Source organism: Rhinoderma darwinii, chromosome 13 (assembly GCF_050947455.1).
Source record: "Rhinoderma darwinii isolate aRhiDar2 chromosome 13, aRhiDar2.hap1, whole genome shotgun sequence".
In the NCBI taxonomy this organism is placed as follows: domain Eukaryota; kingdom Metazoa; phylum Chordata; class Amphibia; order Anura; family Rhinodermatidae; genus Rhinoderma; species Rhinoderma darwinii.
Window position 1 is genome coordinate 16,047,370 of NC_134699.1, and position 20,424 is coordinate 16,067,793.

Consider the following 20,424-nt stretch of genomic DNA (forward strand, 5'->3'; position numbering starts at 1 on the left):
GACATTTTCTTTGTTGCATATGACCGCAAAAGCTATGGTCCATAAAGAGCTTACAACACATCAAAGGGATCTGATTGTTGAAAAGGCATCAGTCAGGAGAGGGGTACCAAAGAATTTCCAAGGCATTAGATATACCATGGGACACAGTGAAGACGGGCATCAAGAAGTGGATTACATTTAGAACAAGAACTGGACGTCCCTCAAAACTTGATGAAAAGACAAGACGAAAATTGGTCCGGGAGGCTACCAGGATGCCTACAGCAACATTAAAGAAGCTGCAGGACTTTCTGGCAGGTACTGGTTACGTAGTGCATGTGACAACAATCTCCCGTATTCTTCATTCTTAAACATCCAAGCCCGGCTATGTTTTGCAAAGACCTGCTTCAAGTCTGCCAAAAACATGTGGGAAAACGTGTTATGGTCTGATGAGACCTGATGTGTTGAGCTTTTTGGCCATAATTCCAAAAGCTATATTTGGCGCAAAGCCAACACTGCACATCACCAAAATGACACCATACCCACAGTCAAGCATGGTGGAGGCAGTATTATGCTTTGGGCAGTTTTTCTGCAGCTGAAACTGGGGCTTTAGTCAAGGTGAAGGGAATTATAAACAGTTTCAAATATCAGTCAATATTGGCACAAAACCTGCAGGCCTCTGCTAAAAAGCTGAAGATGAAGAGGAATTTCACCTTTCAGCACAACGACGACCCAATGCAAAACCTCCAAATCAACAAAAGAATGCTTCACCAGAAGATCAAAGTTTTGGAATGGCTCAGCCAGGGCCCAGACCTGAATCCCAATGAAAATCTGTAGGGTGACCTGAAGAGGGCTGTGTACAGGAGATGCCCTCGCAATCAGACAGATTTGCAGCGCTTTTGCAAGGAAGAGTGGGCAACAATTGCCAAGTCAAGATGTGCCATGCTGATAGACTTCCACCAAAAAAGACTGAATGCTGTTCTAAAGTCAAAGGGTAATTCAACAAAGTATTAGTTTAACCCCTAGGCGCACCAGGACGCAACTGTACGTCCCTGCTGCCAGTGTCTTAGCGCACAAGGACGTACAGTTACTGAGTTTTTCCCAGTGCACACCATCGGCGACAGTGTGCATCGGGAACCGGGAGGTCAGCTGTCGCCGACAGCTGACACTCCACTCTTGCCGACCAGCGGTCCTTTGCCGCTGGTTTCGGCGAATGAACCCCTTAAATTCGGCGATCGGGTGCAATTGCCGAATTTTGGGGGTTTCTAACATATTGGCAGACCCCGGTCCGAAATCAATGGGGTTTGCCGATGGTTACTATGGCAAACGGAAGCCAAACAATGGCTTCCGGGTCTGCCATGGACGGAAGCCCATGAGGACCAACCTTCGGCTGGTCCTGATAGGCTTCCTGTCAGAGTGACAGGAAGTCACTGTGTCGTTCCCTATGGCACACTGTCGGCGACAGTGTGCATCGGGAACTTGGAGATCAGCTGTCCCCGACAGCTGACACTCCAGTGTTGCCGATCAGCGGCTCATCGCCGCTGATTTCGGCAATTAACCCGTTACATGTGGGGCTTGATTGCGATATCCGCATGTAGCGGGTTTGTAGCGCATCAGCAGCCCCCATGCAATCGTGGGGGCTTCTGATGCTTGTGATGGCACCCGGGAGCCAGACAACGGCCCCCGGGTCTGCCATGTATGTCAGCCTATGAGGATCAGCCTCTGCTGATCCTCGTAGACCAACTGTCAGAGTGACTGTGACGTCACACTGACAGTTGGAATACGTTACACTACCTAGGTAGTGTAATGTATTCTAGCAGCGATCAGAGCTGCAGGTCCAAAAAATAGTGTAAAAAGTAAAAAAAGTTAATGAACAAAAATATAAAGTATAAAAAGTAAAAAAAGTTAATAAAAATGTTTTATAAAAGTGTAAAAATAAGTTTTTGTTTTCCTATAATAAGTCATTTATTAAAGAGAAAAATGAAACCGTTAAAAAAAAAAAAGTACACGTTTGGTATCACCATGTTCGTAACGACCCAAACTATGAAACTATAATGTTAATTTTTCCGCACGGTGAACACAGCAAACAAATGAAACGGAAAACTGTCAGCATCGCTATTTCTTGGTCACCACCCCTCCCAAGATATAGAATAAAAAGTGATCAAAAAGTCGCATTTACCCCCAAATAGTACCAATAAAAACTACAACCCGTCCCGCAAAAAACAAGACCTCCCACAGCTTTTTTGACGAAAAAATAAAAAAGTTACGGCTCAGAATAGCGTGTCCCAGAAAATAAATTATTTTATAGAAACGTCATTTTATTGTGCAAACGCTGCAAAACTTTTAAAACAAACTATACACATATGGTATCGCCGTAATCGTACCGACTGGCAGAATAAAGTAAAACTTAATTTATTGCGCACGGTGAACGCTGTAAGAAATAAAGAATTGAAAGTGCCAAAATCGTTGTTTTTTTGGTCACCTTCGCTCTAAAAAAGATCCTGTGGGGTCAAACTGCTCACTATACCCCTAGAAAAATGCCTTGAGGGGTGTAGTTTCCAAAATGGGGTCACTTTTGGGGGGTTTCGACTGTTTAGGTACCACAGGACCTCCTCAAACCTGACATGGTGCCTAAAATATATTCCTAAAAAAAGGAGGCCCCAAAATCCCCTAGCTGCTCCTTTGCTTCTGAGGCAGGTGCTTCAGTCCATTATCACACTAGGGCCACATGTGTGATATTTCTAAAATCTGCAGAATCTGGGCAATAAATATTGAGTTGCATGTCTCTGGTAAAACCTTCTGTGTTACAGATTTTTTTTTTATTACAAATGAATTGCGGCAAAAAAAATGACATTTGTAAATTTAAACTCTACTTTGCCTTAATTCCTGTGAAACGACTAAATGGTTAAAATACTTTCTGAATGTGGTTTTGAATACTTTGAGGGGTGCAGTTTTCAAAATGGGGTGATTTATGGGGACGTTCTAATATATAAGGCCCTCAAAACCACTTCAGAACTGAACTGGTCCCTGAAAAAATGGCCTATTGACATTTTCTTGAAAATATGAGAAATTGCTGCTAAAGTTCTAAGCCTTGTAACGTCCTAGAAAAATAAAAGTACGTGAAAAAAAATGATGCAAACATAAAGTAGACATATGGGGGATGTTAACTAGTAACTATTTTATGTGGTATTACTATCTGTTTTGCAAGCAAACACATTTAAATTTAGAAAAATTGTAATTTTTGCAAATTTTTGCTAAAATTTGAAGTTTTTCACAAATATTGAATTTATCGACCAAATTTTTTCACTAACATAAAGTACAACATGTCACGAGAAAACAGTCTCAGAATTGCTTGGATAGGTAAAAGCGTTCCGGAGTTATTACCACATAAAGTGACACATGTCAGATTTGAAAAAATCGGCTGTGCCACAAGGCCAAAACAAAGGGGTTAAGGGTGTGCATATTTATACAACCACATTATTTTTATTTGTTTTAATTTTTCCCACCCTTAGGCCCCATGCACACGACAGCAAAAAACCTCCGTTTTTGCGGACCGCAATTGCGGTCCGCAAAAACGGAGCCATTCACTTTCATTGAACACTGACACCTTTCCGTAGCACTACGGAAGGGTGTCCGTGCCGTGGAAATGTTCCGGGAATTATGGAACATGTCCGTTCTTTCGCATTTTGCGGGCCGTGCTCCCATACTTTGTATGGGAGCACGGCCCGAAAATGCGGCTGTCAGTCAGCGGCCGGCCGTGCCCGCAATCGCGGGCCGTGATTGCGGGCACGGTCGTGTGCATGGGGCCTAAAAGAATGATTCTGTAACATGACAAAAACCTGGCATTTTAAGGGGTGTGTAGACATTTTATACCCACTGTGTGTGTGTGTGTGTGTGTATGTGTATATATATATATGTGTGTATATATATATATATATATATATATATATATATATATATATATATATTTTTTTTTTTTTTTTCTTACAAATATCTGAGATCGCTGCAGTGTTTGGTGTTAGTCTGTTGAAGGTGGGACTCCCTGCTTTGCCCTTGACAATTGAGCTTACATGTACTCACTGAGAAGCACTGATGCTACATTCAGAGTGGGTACATTTGGGACACAGGGTATATTTACTAACCTCTCCTGTAGCTTCTTTAGCTTCTCTGGGTCGGTTTTTGGCTTTTCAGCTTCTTTATTTTGTGATGTGGATACAGTATTTTCCAAATCTCTTCTTTGGGATTGTCGTTGCATGGAAAGAGTGTGAAAGACCAGATCTAAGTTCTCATGTAATAGTGCAATGTTGGGAGCTATAGAAGGCACACTGAGTCTTAGAGGGGCAGCAGCATTGGGAACAGCAGAGTACGCCCCAAGAAGACTATCCCTCTCTCTGTCCCCAGAATCTCTAAATGTTGTGTGGGGAAGGTCATAGTTTTCACGGTTTTGCACAACAGTATTTGTACTAATCTCATCATTCTGGGACAGTGTTATTGGTACATTAATCCTCGGAACCTCCAATGTATCCGTCGGATTTCTAGGCGAGGTTTGGGACTGGTCTGCTACTTCTGTCACTGCAGGGCTGATACCTTGCAACCTTCTAGGTGTTTGCAGTTGTCCTAGGTTGGTTCTTCCAAAATAAGAACTATTTCTAGTGCTCATGTCCAAATCACGTAATGTAGAATGGGAAATCTCTGTATTGACTTCATCGTTGTGTCTGTAAGTTCTTGAAAGTTCCTCATTATCACTGTAACCGCTGTTCTCTTCAGCTGAGTCGGTAAAGTCAGATACTGCAGTGTGCAATTGAATGAGTGAAGTATTAGAAGTTTGGGCTCTTGTAGGTATTGTCAATGGTAATGTAATATCAGAAACATAAGACCGGTCATCTTCATCCAAAGTATCATCTTCCTGTGGTTGCCAATTAAATACATCCTCAGGTTCCTGCAGATGTGACCATCTAGAGCTTGATGGTCTGGTAGTGGTCTGAGGTTCTTCTGTTAAATCATGTGAGTTGGATGGTGGAGAACTAGCTGTATTGTGATGGTTCACATCAAATCGAAGGACCATGTCCTGCTCTACATATGGTGGTTGTGTTAAATTTAACTCATTATTGGCTCCTTTTGTAAACTTCTTTTCCATAAGTGTTTGTTTCTGATGGTTAGCTAGAAAAGGATGGATACAGTAAAATAATTGACCGAATGAGAACATTTTTTATGTCTTTATTATTCCTTTGCTGAGACTCGCAGTAAGATCATTCAGATGGGATAGTGTACCTGTGTCTAACTATCCATATTCCCTATGCGACACCTGAATCCCCTGTAGTTTTGCTAAACCGAACTTCGAGCACCATATGGATCTAGCAGTGACCGAATTTAAAAAGTGATTATTTATATACACAATTTATTATTGCATTTCGAGAAAAATCTGTATAAATGTGTAAGAAACTAATTGTAAAAACGTGATGCTGACAAAATGACAGTTTACTTTCAGTCTCGTAGCAATTATTAATTCAAAGGTGACAATCGATATGACTGTACGTCCTGTTAACATTAACAAACTTTAGTTGCTGCTCTAACTTCTGATTTACTAACATATGACCAATTTTAATGTTTGGATTGGAAAGAAAAGTTATGGTTTTGTGGACTGAGGATATATCTGATGGTTTGTTAGGCACTTTTAATGGGTACTCTGCTCTGGGCAATCACTACTTTTAGAAGTTTTTCTTGACTGTAACCTGATCACAAGGTGTCCCCCCTGCAGGTACCCCCAGCAATCAGCTGTAATCTGTGTAGAAACCTGGCTGTAATTGTTCAATTCTGCTGAAATGCCCCACGGTGGAAATTAAGTATTACAAAGTCTCCATTAAAATCATGGGAGGTTTGTGTAATGCAGGACAGAGCGAGAGACGTTTTTTTCACAGTGAGCAAGTAGAAATGAAGGGGAAGCAGCACTCGTACAGGCGTTGCACCCCAGTCAAAACAGCTGACCGGCGGGGGTCCCGGGAGTCAGTCCCCATCCCATCAGCTATTGATGGCCTATCCTGAGGATAGGCCATCAACTTTTAGGAACTGGAAAACCCCTTTAAGGATCCTCAACAGGGGACCCCCCATCTATTAACTCAATTCCCTAATAGGGCATATGAAGATGTCTTTTCTAAGCCGGACGAGCCCTTTAATAGCCAAAAGCAAATTGGGTTCTATTTGTTTGCAAATATTGTCCTTAGAACTAGGAAGATTATCCTGAAATAATCCTCACTGTGTGTCTTTCAGTATGATTCCTGTATATGTGTATATATATTTTTTCAATATCTTTTATCCCTTCTATTTGTGTTTTTAACATGCAGGATATGGATACTAGGAAAAGACACGGGGAAACTCCCTTTTTTTTTCTCAAAAAATCAAACCTAGAAGCAACAACAGAAGTAGTTGATCCTAAAAACAATGGTGTCGGAGCATTTATTGGCTACAAGGTAAAATGCTTCAGAACCGAATACAAATTGCTGATAGTAGACGGTAAGGCTGTGTTCACACGGGGTGGATATGCTGTGTAAAATCACGCAGCGTATCTGTCCTGTTCGCGGCAGGGAATTCCGGTCGAAAAAGCACACCAAACTGCTGCGGAAAACTGCTAGCAACCTGTGATTGGCTGCATCGGCGGTCACATGGGATGAAGAGTCATCCTAGGAGGCTGGCCCTCTGACATCATCCAGGCCTGCCTCCTGGGATGATGTTTCTTCCCATGTGACCGCCGCTATAGCCTGTGATTGGCTGCAGCAGTCACATGGGATAAAACGTCATCCCAAGAGGCCGCACTGGAGGGAGGAACTCGAACTTCTAGAGAAAGTATGAGATTACTTATTTTTTCTGAGTTGCTTTTTTTTGCAGAGGGATCGCTGCAAACCCGCCGCAAAAAACGCAACTGCTATTTGTTGCGGGATTTACCTCCCCATTGTATTCAATGGTGAAAAGCCACAACAAATAAGCAGCGTTTACGCAAATGCAATTGACATGCTGCGGAATAAAGTTCCGCACTGCAGGTAAATTTCTGGGCGTTTTCTTTCCGCTCAGTATTTGCGCAGCGAGTGGATGAGATTTGTTTTAGCATCCACTTTGCTGCTACTGTAATTGCTGCAGATTTTCCACAACTAATTCCGTTGCCGAAAAACAGCAGTATTTACGCAAACGTGCTTTTGCGGCCGCAATTCCCCCGAAAATCCACGGGAGAATTGCGGCCCCATTCATTTCTATCGGTCCATGCATGGCCCGGGAGCCCACACCGCAGAAAGAACGGACATGCCTTTTTACGGCCGTCTTCTGCGGTCCGGGCTCATTGAAAATAATGGCCGCGGCCATGTGCATGGCCCGCAGCCGGCCGACCTGGAAAATCACGGCCGTGCACATGGCTATGGTCGTGTGCATGAGGCCTAACAGTTAAAAGAGAGTCCGTTAACCAGTAAGAGTCTCACCTGGTTTCTTGGGCTCTTTAGACTGTAATTTAGGTTCATTCTTACTCCTTGCCTTTTCTTCAGCCACACGTGTAACGCTGGGCTTGGCAGAAAGCTGGTGTACATGTAGTTTTTTCTTTTCCACTGTGATCCGAGGCTGTGACACTAGCAATTTTAAAATTGTACAAAAACTCCAATGATAATGATGTTAATATGTCACTATATTGATAGATCCCTGGGGCAAATCACAATATACCTCCAGCAAATTTGAACAGTAACGCATGTTCTTTCATTTTAACACTAGAGTGTCACATGCCAAAGGCTAATTTAAAGTGATTCTGTCATGAAAACACATGAAAATCATTTTAATGACCATTTTTCAACACGAAATCTCAAATTTCTATAATATACCTCACTTCCTGCCAGTTAGTGACCTTGTTAACATGCTGATATTTCATGGTTAGTGGATCTATGTTACAGCTTCCAGTCATGCAATTACCACTATGTACAGTTTTAACTTCTTAATTTTAATGTCATGCAGCCTGTTAGGGTAGTGTTTTAATTCAGAGACTTGGGACACTACATGTGACGAGGTGTCCTCAAAGTCAGGAATTTAACCCCTTCCCGCCGCAGCCCTTTTTCAGATTTTCATTTTCGTTTTTTCCTCCCCACCTGCCAATAGCCATAACTTTTTTTATTTTTCCTTCGACATAGTCCTATGAGGGCTTGATTTTTGCGGGACGAGTTGTAGTTTTTTGTAGCGCCGTTTATTGTGCCATATAATGTACTAGGAAACGGGAAATAAAATATTTGTGGGGTAGAAAATGAAAAAAACAGCGATTGCTCCATGTTTTTTTGCGCTCCGTTTTTACGGAGTTTACTGTGCAATTAAAACATGTTATCTTTATTCTGCGGGTCAATACGATTAAGGCGATACCAAATATAGGAGCCATAGCAACCATCGCCACCCTGCGATTGCATTGCGGGTGGTGCGACGAGCTGTTAGAGGGGGTCACCCCCTCTTTCTAACGATTTAAACGCCGCGGTCGCTATTGACCGCGGCATTTAATGAGTTAAACTAGCAGGATCGCGCTCGAGCGCGATCCCGCTCGTTACTTTGAAGTGTCGGCTGTAACATACAGCCGACATCGGCATCGTATGGAGCGGGTTCACTTCTTGAGCCCGTTCCATACTTCCCCTACCCGACTTTGGCGTATGGATACTTCAAATGTTGGGAAGGGGTTAAAAGCGTTGTCTGGTTTAGAATTCCTCTATTAACTCAAAAGGCCATAATAAGGTATTCGAAAATGGGTGACTCCCCGTTCCGGGACCTCCATCTAATAGCAAGATAAGCGGGTCTAGTTCTGGAAGATACGGCCTGTCTGGGCTTTACATGGATAGCCGTTCATTTCAATAGGCGCTATGCAATGCTCTTTGTCCTGTGGTGGCTGTGCAGGCAATTTATTACTGTACTTTCCTGCAATTTACATCTGGTCGTTGAGGGGCACACCAGGAGGTCAACCTCTGATCAGGTTATTTTGAGGGAACCTTCTAACAAAAATGGATTGTCCAAAGCAGACAACCCCTTTTAACATGTATTGGAGTCACCATATCACTATATTTTTTACTTTTATTTTTTTATTGGAACAAAAATATTACAGTATCAATACAGTTGTTTTGCATGTCCATAAATATACGAATATACTGATTTTAAAAAAAAAATTGCTAAACGCATTTTTCCATATTCTACATGACAGGTACTTCAGCTAACATGGAAGAGGAACACCATTCAAAAAGAAATTATGAATATTCAGACAAAAATAAAACTTCTCAGAGGTAGGTATAATTTGAAGGACAATTCCTTCAAAAGCTTGATTTTTCAGTTTTGTTGTAGTTTCCCTTTAACGTATCTATTCATTGGCTGTTGAAAAACCTTTAAAGTTATTACATACACATTAATATGACCGTAATATGTGCTAAATCTCTTAGGCCATGTTCACACGGCTTTTTTGAAAATCTTTGAAAACTATTTTAGAAAATCTGCTGCAGAAATCCACAGCTGCCATAAAAATGGTAGTTTGTCAACAGCACATAACCCCGTGTAAACAGGATGTGCTTCCGACAATATGGAAACTGTTTAGTTCGTCCCCATATAGCCACGATCATTGCTAAATGTAAAAAAAGCAAAAGAACGCTGATCAAAATGTCATTATCATCGATCGCCACTTGTTATCGTGCAGGGATCAGCCCATGTAAAAGGGCCTTTATTTCTTGCTGATCTACCAAAAGTAGGTTAGCAAAAAGAAGAGGACTGATGTAATAGAGTAAACACATGACTGCAGTATCAGACCAACCTGGAACCAATTCACGAATCGCTGTGAGTCTTCACCTGACCTACATGTGTTACAAGATAAGTGCTTTTAAAACCATAGTATTGAGAATGGTTTTGTTCTTCCATTTGCTGGGATCTTTTCTTGTTTTTTAACCTAAAAGGTAGGTAATATGAATCTGAAATGTGTGCACAATGTAATTACCATTACTCTTCACATATCAATTTACCTGTGATCAATTTGTGTGTTTGCTGTGCTGTGCCAGGGTTGGATAAAGTCTTCTTACTCATGACTTCTTTGTCATTATTTATAGCAGGTAGCTTGAACACTGTGCTTTTATATTGTCTTTGCCTCTCCTCAAGTCCTGGCACTGTTGGTATCTTTTAAAACAACAAGAAAAAGTAATGAATAATCGTTGATTAATTACATAAACATATCACTGTTTCTTCATATTTAGCCTGACTGCAGAATATATCTACTGCTACTTTTAGGCTGGGTTCACACAACCTATTTTCAGACGTAATGGAGGCGTTTTACGCCTCGAATTACGTCTGAAAAACCAGCTCCAATACGTCGGCAAACATCTGCCCGTTACTTTTAATGGGCTTTACGATGTACTGTGCCGACGACCTGTCATTTTACGCGTCGCTGTCAAAAGACGGTGCGTAAAAATTACAGCCTCGTCAAAAGAAGAGCAGGACACTTCTTGGGACGTAATTGGAGCAGTTTTTCATTGACTCCAATGAAGAACCGCTCCAAATTACGTCCGTAAAAGACGCCCCGCAAATCGCGAGCAAACTGCAATTACGTAATTTCAGACGTAATTGCAGTTATCGTGTGCACATACCCTTACTACTACTAGAACACATTAGAATAGAACATTTCATTTTGCTTTAGTAATGTAATAAATGTGAATGTAACCAAGTATATTTAGGTATAATGTGGATTTGTACACACTATCCTGCAAGCAATAATTGATGTGACAATTTCTCAAAATTAATTTGATCACTTTTAGCTATGAAGGAGCTTCTGATAAGCTTGTGCAGTCCCTTATCTTTTAAACAAAAATGTACCTGGGAATTACTTTCCCCTTTGACACCTGCCGGTCTTGCATTCAGATGGACTGAGAAATACATTCTGTAGTTCCTTAGTATTTGAGAAAAGGACAACTTTGAAAATGCAGCAGTGAGAAAATAGAAACACTCAAAACACTCCTTTTATAACGTCCAGGTGTCCATTACAGCAGATCTATTGTTAGAAAATGCTGCCCTATGCAGCATTGGGCAGTATATCTTGATGAAAGATCCACTTGGTCCATTGTAAACAAAGTTTAGGTTACAACCGACTACCTGCCGAAAACAATTCTGTTCAAAATTTCAACAGCTTGTCAATTGTTTGTAAGAATACGGCCTACAATTGGCAAAAACTATTATAATCTGCCTTTTCGGTCATCTTTTGTGTCCAGCTTCAAAGTTCACCAGCCTGATCTTTAACCCCTTCCCGCACCTTGCCGTTAATGCACGTCGAGGTGAGCAGTAACTTCGCACACCTCGACGTGCAGTTACGTCTGTGCTTTGACAGTTAACCGCCACGCGGCGCTACACCGCAGCGGCGGTTAACTGTGCAGGGTGTCTGTCCTGCATTCCCTGTTGCCGATCAGCGGCCCATCGCCGCTGATTTCGGCAGTTAACCCCTTCGATGCGGCGGTCGATTCCAATCGCCACAACTAAGGAGTTTAGCGCCGATAAATATAATAATATATTATATATAATAATAGAATAGTAAAAAGTGCTAAAAAAGTTGTATGTACCAAAAAATGGTACCAATAAAAACTACAGCTCGTCCCGCAAAAAATAAGCCCTCACACCGCTCTATTGACGGAAAAATAAAAAAGTTATGGCTCTCGGAAAGCGGGGAGGAAAAAATTAAAAACAAAAAACAAAACATGGATCAGTCTGGAAAGGGATCAGTCTGGAAAGGGTTAATTACTTTCTAATGAAAAAGCATTTATGACCACATGTTGGGCGGCTTTTTCTCCTTTATCCTTGGTGAAATTGAAAAAATTCTACATTTTAGTGGAAATAATGTTGACATTAAGTTTCACGGCCTAATTCTAATAAATTCTGCAAAAGACGTGTGGGGTCTAAATGCTCACTATACCCCTAGATAAATTCCTTAAGTGGTGTAGTTTTCCAAATGGGGTTACTTTTGGGGGGCGCCCACTGTTTTGGAGCCTCGGGGGCTTTGCAAATTCGACATGACACCCAAAAACTATTCCAGCTAAATTTGAGCTCCAAAAGCCAAATAGCGCTCCTGGCCTTCTAAGCCCCGCTGTGGGTCTAAACAGCACTTTATTACCACATATGGCGTATTTACGTAATCGGGAGTAATTGTTTTACAAATGTTGAGGTGCTTTTTCTCCTTTTATTCCTTGTAAAAATTAAAAATGTCTACGTTTTTTCAGCAAAAAAGTAGATTTTTACCTTTACAGACTAATTCCAATGAATTCAGCAAAACAACGGTTTGGTCAAAATGCTAACTTTACCCCTAAAAAAAAAATCCTTGAGGGGTGTCGTTTCCAAAATGGGGTCACTATTGGGCGGTTTCCACGGTTTTCATCCCTCCAGTGCATTGTAAACGCGACACGGCACTGAAAACTATTCCAGCAAAATCAGAAAGCCAAATGGCGCTCCTTCCCTTCTGAGCCCTGCTGTGGGTCGAAAACAGCAGTTTATTACCACATATGGGGTATTGCTATAATAGGAAGAAATTGCTTTACATATGTTGGGTTGTTTTTTCTACTTTATTCCTTGTAAAAATTTCTCTGTTTTTTCAGAAAAAAAGTAGATTTTCATCTTCACCTACTAATTCAAATAAATTTAGAAAAAAATAAATGAAATTTGTAAATTTCACCTCTACTTTGCTTTAATTCCTGTGAAACGCCTAAAGGGTTAAAACACTGTCTGAATGCTGTTTTGAATACTTTGAGGGGTGCAGTTTTCAAGATGGTGTGATTTATGGGGACTTTCTAATATATAAGGCCATCAAAGCCACTTCAGAACTGAACTCGTCCCTGAAAAAATAGGCTTTTGAAATGTTCTTGAAAATATGAGAAATTGCTGCTAAATTTCTAAGCCTTGTAACGTCCTAGAAAAATAAAAGAATGTTCAAAAAAACGATGCAGACATAAAGTAGACATATGGGAAATGTAAACTAGTAACTATTTTGTGTGGTATTACTATCTGTTTTACAAGTAGATACATTTAAATTTAGAAAAATGCTAATTTTTGCTAATTTTCTCTAAATCTTGTGTTTTTTTTACAAATAAATATTGAAGTTATCGACCAAATTTTTTCCCTAACATAAAGTACAATATGTCAGGAGAAAACAATCTCAGAATCACTTGGATAGGTAAAAGCGTTCCGGAGTTATTACCACATAAAGTGACACATGTCAGATTTGAAAAACAGGCTCAGTTCAGAAGGGGTTAATAGGCACGCTGTTTTGATTTATCAAAAAAGATTCTATTGATTACTTAACCCCTTAATGACTGCAGTAAAGTGTTTTTACGGTGGCCGTTTAGGGTAGTTTTTCTGAAGCGAAGCCTTTTCATGGCGACACTTCAGTAGAAGTTTTCCCTCATTGGGTGGTGTGCTCTTGAAGCACAGGCTATTGCGAACAGCCTCGGGCTACAGGGCATTGATCGGAGACCACTAGCAGTGGTCTCCGATCCTATTTCACCCCTCAGATGTGTCGGTCAATAGTGACCGCCGCATCTGAGTCGTTTTGAAGTGGGCACCCTCTCTCACCCCACCGGCATGGCACGACATTTTACACTGACAGGCATAATAGACTGCAATACAGAAATATTGTAGTGTATTATAAAAGCGATCAAAAGATCTAGTGGGACTAAAAAAAAAGGTTTTTAAAAAAGTTCAAGGTTTGTAACAAATAAAGATCCCAAGGAATTTTTTTTTTTTTTTAAAAACAACCCACTTTTTCCCGTTACAAAATACTTTATTATGAAAACAAGTTACACATATTTGGTATCGGCGCGTTTGTAACGACCCAAACTTTAAAATGATTGCATTATTTAAAGAGGCTCTGTCACCAGAATAAAAATGCTCTATCTCCTACATCAGTTTATCGGCGCTGGAATGTAGTTACTAGCAATGTGTTTTTATTTTAAAAACAATGTTTTTTAACAAAGTTATGGCGTTTAGAACATTTATGCAAATGAGGTCCTTAATGCCCAACTGGGCGTTTTTAATTTTCAACCAAGTGGGCGTATGACAAAGAGGTGTATGACGCTGGCCAATCCGCATCATACACCTCTCTGTCATTTACACCCAAGCTAGATTCACTGAGCAGCGCAGTCTCGCGAGACCGCGCTGTGACGTCACTTCCGCCTACAGGTCCTTCATCCCTGCGTCTGAAGACCACATCTTTCGTCTCCCTCCAGGCTGCTGCTGCTGCTACTACCGATCCGACGACTGGGACTTCTCATCGGGCTGGAGGGAGACGAAAGATGATGTCTTCAGACGCAGGGATGAAGGACCTGTGGGCGGAAGTGACGTCACAGCGCGGTCTCGCGAGACCGCGCTGCTCAGTGAATCTAGCTTGGGTGTAAATGACAGAGAGGTGTATGATGCGGATTGGCCAGCGTCATACACCTCTTTGTCATACGCCCACTTGGTTGAAAATTAAAAACGCCCAGTTGGGCATTAAGGACCTCATTTGCATAAATGTTCTAAACGCCATAACTTTGTTAAAAAACATTGTTTTTAAAATAAAAACACATTGCTAGTAACTAAATTCCAGCGCCGATAAACTGATGTAGGAGATAGAGCATTTTTATTCTGGTGACAGCGCCTCTTTAACACTCATGGTGAACGCCGTAAAAAATTTATTAAAAAACAATGCCAGAACTGCTGTTTCCTGTTCATCCTGCCTTCAAAAAAAATTGATAAAAAGTGATCAAAAAGTCGCATGTACTCCAAAATGCTACCAATAAAAACCATAAGTCGTCCCACAAAAAAAGAAAAAGCACTCATAGATATGTGAGCAGAAAAATAAAAAGTTCACAAACAAATATTTTAGAAAAAAAAGGGGTTTTAACCCCTTTAGGACACAGCCTGTTTTGGCCTTCAGCGTGCCTATTAACCCCTTCTGAACTGAGCCTGTTTTTCAAATCTGACATGTGTCACTTTATGTGGTAATAACTCCGGAACGCTTTTACCTATCCAAGCGATTCTGAGATTGTTTTCTCGTGACATGTTGTACTTTATGTTAGTGAAAAAATTTGGTCGATAAATTCAATATTTATTTGTGAAAAACTTCACATTTTAGCAAAAATTAGCATTTTTCTAAATTTAAATGTATTTGCTTGTGAAACAGATAGTAATACCACACAAAATAGTTGCTAGTTGACATCCCCCATATGTCTACTTTATGTTTGCATCATTTTTTTTCACGTACTTTTATTTTTCTAGGACGTTACGAGGCTTAGAACTTTAGCAGCAATTTCTCATATTTTCAATAAAATTTCAAAAGGCTATTTTTTCAGAGACCAGTTCAGTTCTGAAGTGGCTTTGAGGGCCTTATATATTAGAAAGTCCCCATAAATCACCCCATTTTGAAAACTGCACCCCTCAAGGTATTCAAAACAGCATTCAGAAAGTGTTTTAACCCTTTAGGCGTTTCACAGGAATTAAGGCAAATTAGAGGTGAAATTTACAAATTTCATTTTTTTTGCCGAAATTCATTTGTAATAAAAAAAAATCTGTAACACAGAAGGTTTTACCAGGGAAACGCAACTCAATATTTATTGCCCAGCTTCTGCAGATTTTAGAAATATCCAACATGCGGCCCTAGTGTCCTAATGGACTGAAACACAGGCCTCAGAAGCAAAGGAGCACCTAGTGGATTTTGGGGCCTCCTTTTTTTAGGAATATATTTTAGGCACCATGTCTGGTTTGAGGAGGTCTTGTGGTACCTAAACAGTCGAAACCCCAAAAAAGTGACCCCATTTTGGAAACTACACCCCTCAAGGCATTTTTCTAGGGGTATAGTTAGCATTTTGACCCCACAGTTTTTTTGCAGAATTTAGTGGAATTAGTCTGTGAAGAAGAAAAGCACCTATTTTTCTGTGGAAAAATATAATTTTTTCATTTTTACAAGGAATAAAGGAGAAAAAGCCGCCCAACATTTGTAAAGCAATTTCTCCCGATTACGGCAATACCCCATATGTGGTCTTAAACTGATGTTTGGACCCACAGCAGGGCTCAGGAGGGAGGGAGCGCCTTTTGGATTTTGGAGCGCAGATTTTGCTGGATTGGTTTTCAGTGCCATGTCGGGTTTGCAACGCCCCGGAGGGACCAAAACAGTGGAAACCCCCCAAAAGTCACCCTATTTTGGAATCTACACCCCTCAAGGAATTTTTCTAGGGGTATAGTGAGCATTTTGGCCCCTCAGGATCTTTTTTTAGAGCTAAGATGACCAAAAAACAGCAATTTTGGCGCTTTAAATTCTTTATTTATTACAGCGTTCACCGTGCGCAATAAATTACGTTTTAATTTATTCTGCCGGTCGGTACGATTACGCCGATACCATATGTGTATAGTTTTTTTTACGTTTTGCAGCGTTTGCACAATAAAATTAAGTTTCTATAAAATAATTTATTTTCTGGGACACGCTATTCTGAGGCGTAACTTTTTTATTTTTTCGTCAAAAAAGCTGTGGGAGGTCTTGTATTTTGCGGGAAGGGTTGTAGTTTTTATTGGTACCATTTTGGGGTAAATGCGACTTTTTGATCACTTTTTATTCTATATCTTGGGAGGGGTGGTGACCAAAAAATAGCGATGCTGACAGTTTTCCGTTTATTTTGTTTGCTGCGTTCACCGTGCGGAAAAATTAACATTATAGTTTCATAGTTTGGGCCGTTACGAATGCGGCGATACCAAATATGTGTACTTTTTTTTAACGTTTTCATTTTTTCCCTATAATAAATGACTTATTATAGGAAAACAAAACCTTTTATTTTTACACTTTTATAAAACATTTTTATTAACTTTTTTTTTACTTTTTACACTTTCTTTTTTTGACCTGCAGCTTTGATCGCTGCTAGAATACATTACACTACTTAGGTAGTGTAACGTATTCCAACTGTCAGTGTGACGTCACAGTCACTCTGACAGTTGGTCTACGAGGATCAGCAGAGGCTGATCCTCATAGGCTGACATACATGGCAGACCCGGGGGCCGTTGTCTGGCTCCCGGGTGCCATCACAAGCATCAGAAGCCCCCACGATTGCATGGGGGCTGCTGATGCACTACAAACCCGCTACATACGGAGATCGCAATCGAGCCCAGCATGTAACGGGTTAATTACCGAAATCAGCGGCGATGAGCCGCTGATCGGCAACGCTGGAGAGTGTCCGCTGTCGGGGACAGCTGATCTCCAAGTTCCCGATGCACACTGTCGCAGACAGTGTGCATCGGGAACGGCACAGTGACTTTCTGTCACTCTGACAGGAAGCCTATCAGGACCAGCCGAAGGTTGGTCCTGATGGGCTTTCGTCCATGGCAGACCCGGAAGCCATTGTTTGGCTTCCGTTAGTTAGTATGGCAATCAGCAGACCCCGCGATTTCGGACGGGGGTCTGCCGATATGCTAGAAACCCCTAAAATTCGGCGTAACTATACGTCCTCGTGCGGGAAGTAACCTCCCGCAACGACGGACAGTTACGTCCTGGTGCGGGTAGGGGTTAAGGTGTAAAAGTAGTAAAACATAAAAAAAATTTTTTTTTATAAAGTTATGTTGTTTATACCACACGGTAAAAGGCGTAAATTTCATACACAATAAAAGGGTGGCAAAATTTCCGTTTTTTTTTTTCCCTATTACCCCACCAAAAAAGTAAGGGCCCATTCACACGAACGTGAATAACATCTGCGTGTTGCACATGGAAATCACGCTCAGCACACGGACCCATTGATTTCAATGGGACCTTTCACACATGCGTGACTTTTCACGCAGCGAGCGTCAGCTGCGTGAAACTCACTGCATGTCCTATATTGCTGGGTTTTCACACACCTACGCGCCCATTGAAGTCAGTGGGTGCGTGGAAACCACGCACCGCGCACGGATGCAAATACGAGTGCGGAGCGTGATTTGCGCATCATATCGATTGAAAGTAAGAAAAAAAAATGATGCGCTTTGTGAGTGCGTGAATAACGCATGCCACTCACAAAGCACACTGATGCATAACACAACATACACGGACCAGATTCGCGTGCGTTTTTCACGAGCGTGAATCTGATACTCTCGTGTGAATGTAGCCTTAGTAAAAGTTTAATCATAAATTATAAGTACCCCAAAATGGTGCTATTAAAAATATAACTTGTCACCTTAAAAACAAAAAAAAAAAACAAGTCCGTATACAACTATGTTAACCGAAAAATAAAAGTTATAGCTTTTTGAAAGCGACGATGGAAAAACTTTAAAAATTGTTTGGTCATTAAGGTTTAAAATATCTTTGGTATTAAGGGGTTAATAATCGGTTAATCTGGCAAAATGACTTTTCTTTGCGTGTGTGTGACAGGTTTCTTATAAAATCACAGCATCTATTTTAGTCTAGTGCAGTTCTTATCACATAAATAAATTTGCTTGGGATGTGTTACATTCACAGATTTTTTTAAATGTTTTCACCTTTACAAAAGTCTATTATAGTTTTGCTTTCTGCTAAGCCATTACTAGAACTGTTAAAGGAGCAATTCAATACAGAGATGTGTAGTATGGTAAAAGAAAATATATTGAGACTAAGGGTATGTTCATACGGACTATTTTTGGCCGTTTTTTTCGGCCCATAAGCGCCAGAAAAACGGCCGAAAAATTGGAAGCCGAACGCCTCCAGACATCTGGCCATTGTTTTCAATGGGAAAAACGGCGCTCTGTTCCGACGGGCCGTTTTGAAAAACGGCTGTGTAAAAAAACGGCCGCAAAAAAGAAGCGCATGTCACTTCTTCAGCAGTTTTTGGAGCTGTTTTTCATAGACTATAGAAAAACGGCTCCAAAAACGGCACGAATATCGCGAGTGGCTTAAAAAACTTCTGAAAATCAGGCATTTCCCTTGAAAACAGCTCCGTATTTTCAGACTTTTTTTGTTAAGCATGTGAACATACACTAAAGTTCTCTTACACGGCCCAAGACAGCTCGTTGATCGGCGCTCGTTTGCTCCTTTCACAGGCTAGTATGGGGACGAGAGCTCGTTACTCCGATCGCTTTTCGATGCATTATTATCATGTCGGCAATTAAACCTCTGAATTTGTCCATATGAAAAAATAGGCTTACGGGATTGTAGTAGAGCCCCAACATAGCCGTCCATAGGAAGAGGGGACAAGGTTCCCTGTTCTATAGGTATCTGTCCAAGCAGTCGTATTCCCACAGATCTTTTGCCACCTATCTCTCATGTGGATAGCTTATAAATGTTAATATTGGAAAATAAAAAATAAAAAAAATGTCATGTGAAGCTTGGTCCTAAATATTGATTCAAGGTTATAAGGGATGTGAAAATCTATAAGCAGAAAACACATACTTTTGTAAATTATCTGTGGTGATGTGACATGTAGTGAGTCAGCTTTTGGGAAATGATACTATCGTCTAGGGGGGAAAAAAAATAAAAAAACCCTGAAAACTCTTAATGACTTCTATGGAGAAAAAGTGCCTCCAGTATTTTTCTTTTTGACCTGTAGTTTTTCTTTTTCTTGCTACTGTTTCTCTCTATAGGACAATTGTTTATCAGTAATTATTATATTTGGCACAGTAATGGTTGTCCTCTTACATTTACAAACACATACAAAAATGGAAAATCAAGAATATACTTAAATACAGAGGTGTAGGACTGGAGTACCTTAAAGGGAATGTATCGCTAAAATATAGATATATTTTTTTTAGTTAAACAATCATTATTTGAGTGATTACACAATGTTTTAAGTCAGGAAATATTATAAATTAGATTCTAGTTTATAACATTTCCATGTTCTGGTCACTAGAGGGAGCAGTTCCCAAAATTGCATCATGGTCAATGTGGTAAAGAAACCTCATTGCTTTATGCTGCAAATTTGGGGTAGACACACTCTCTAGTGTCCTCACACAATCCCCCCTCATTCTGGCTAGTGCCAGGAGAAGGGGGGGGGTTGAATCTTCAAACCTCCTACACTGTGTGTCGCCATTTTCTGAGCGAATGCACAGTGTAGGAGGATTAGATACAATTCTAAGCAGACAGTATAACACGAACATAATACACACATCACATACACAAACATAACTTACCTGCTCCTGCCGCCGCTGCCGCCTCCGCTCCTATTCCTTGCGTCTTCGCTTCCTTGAACATATGGCCGGAAGCCGCGGCCGGAAGTCGTCATCTAACTGTCCGGCAGCAGCTTCCGGTCCACATGAAAATGGCGCCGGATTTCTCTCTGCTAACGAGCTTCGTTTTGGTCTGTGTGGGAGCGGCGCATGCTCCGTTCCCACACAGACGGCGTACGCTGCAGAGAATGGAACGGCTCCTGTTCGCATTCTCTATGGGGCTGTATGTGCCGTATTCCATCTCTGTATGTGTCGTTAATCGACACATACAGAGATGGAAAAAAAATGGCAGCCCCCATAGAGAAGTAAAAG

At 40.9% G+C, this 20,424-nt stretch overlaps 2 protein-coding genes across 4 annotated transcripts in view; one reads left to right on the plus strand and one right to left on the minus strand.

Moving 5' to 3' along the window:
- The window catches only part of TANC2 (tetratricopeptide repeat, ankyrin repeat and coiled-coil containing 2), a 435,863-nt gene that overhangs the window by 21,950 nt on the left and 393,489 nt on the right, over positions 1 to 20,424 (plus strand). For both annotated transcript variants that reach the window (XM_075846635.1, XM_075846637.1), the window contains exons 3-4: positions 6,318 to 6,443; positions 9,176 to 9,254. The gene's annotated coding sequence lies outside the window, so the exon portion shown is untranslated. The remainder of the gene's footprint in view (positions 1 to 6,317; positions 6,444 to 9,175; positions 9,255 to 20,424) is intronic.
- MARCHF10 (membrane associated ring-CH-type finger 10) overlaps positions 1 to 20,424 on the minus strand; it is a 42,511-nt gene that overhangs the window by 16,448 nt on the left and 5,639 nt on the right. For both annotated transcript variants that reach the window (XM_075846645.1, XM_075846644.1), the window contains 3 exons: positions 9,978 to 10,128; positions 7,440 to 7,583; positions 4,119 to 5,136 (listed from right to left, as the gene is read on the minus strand). In XM_075846645.1, the coding sequence (XP_075702760.1) occupies positions 4,119 to 5,136; positions 7,440 to 7,583; positions 9,978 to 10,128 (1,313 nt within the window). The remainder of the gene's footprint in view (positions 1 to 4,118; positions 5,137 to 7,439; positions 7,584 to 9,977; positions 10,129 to 20,424) is intronic.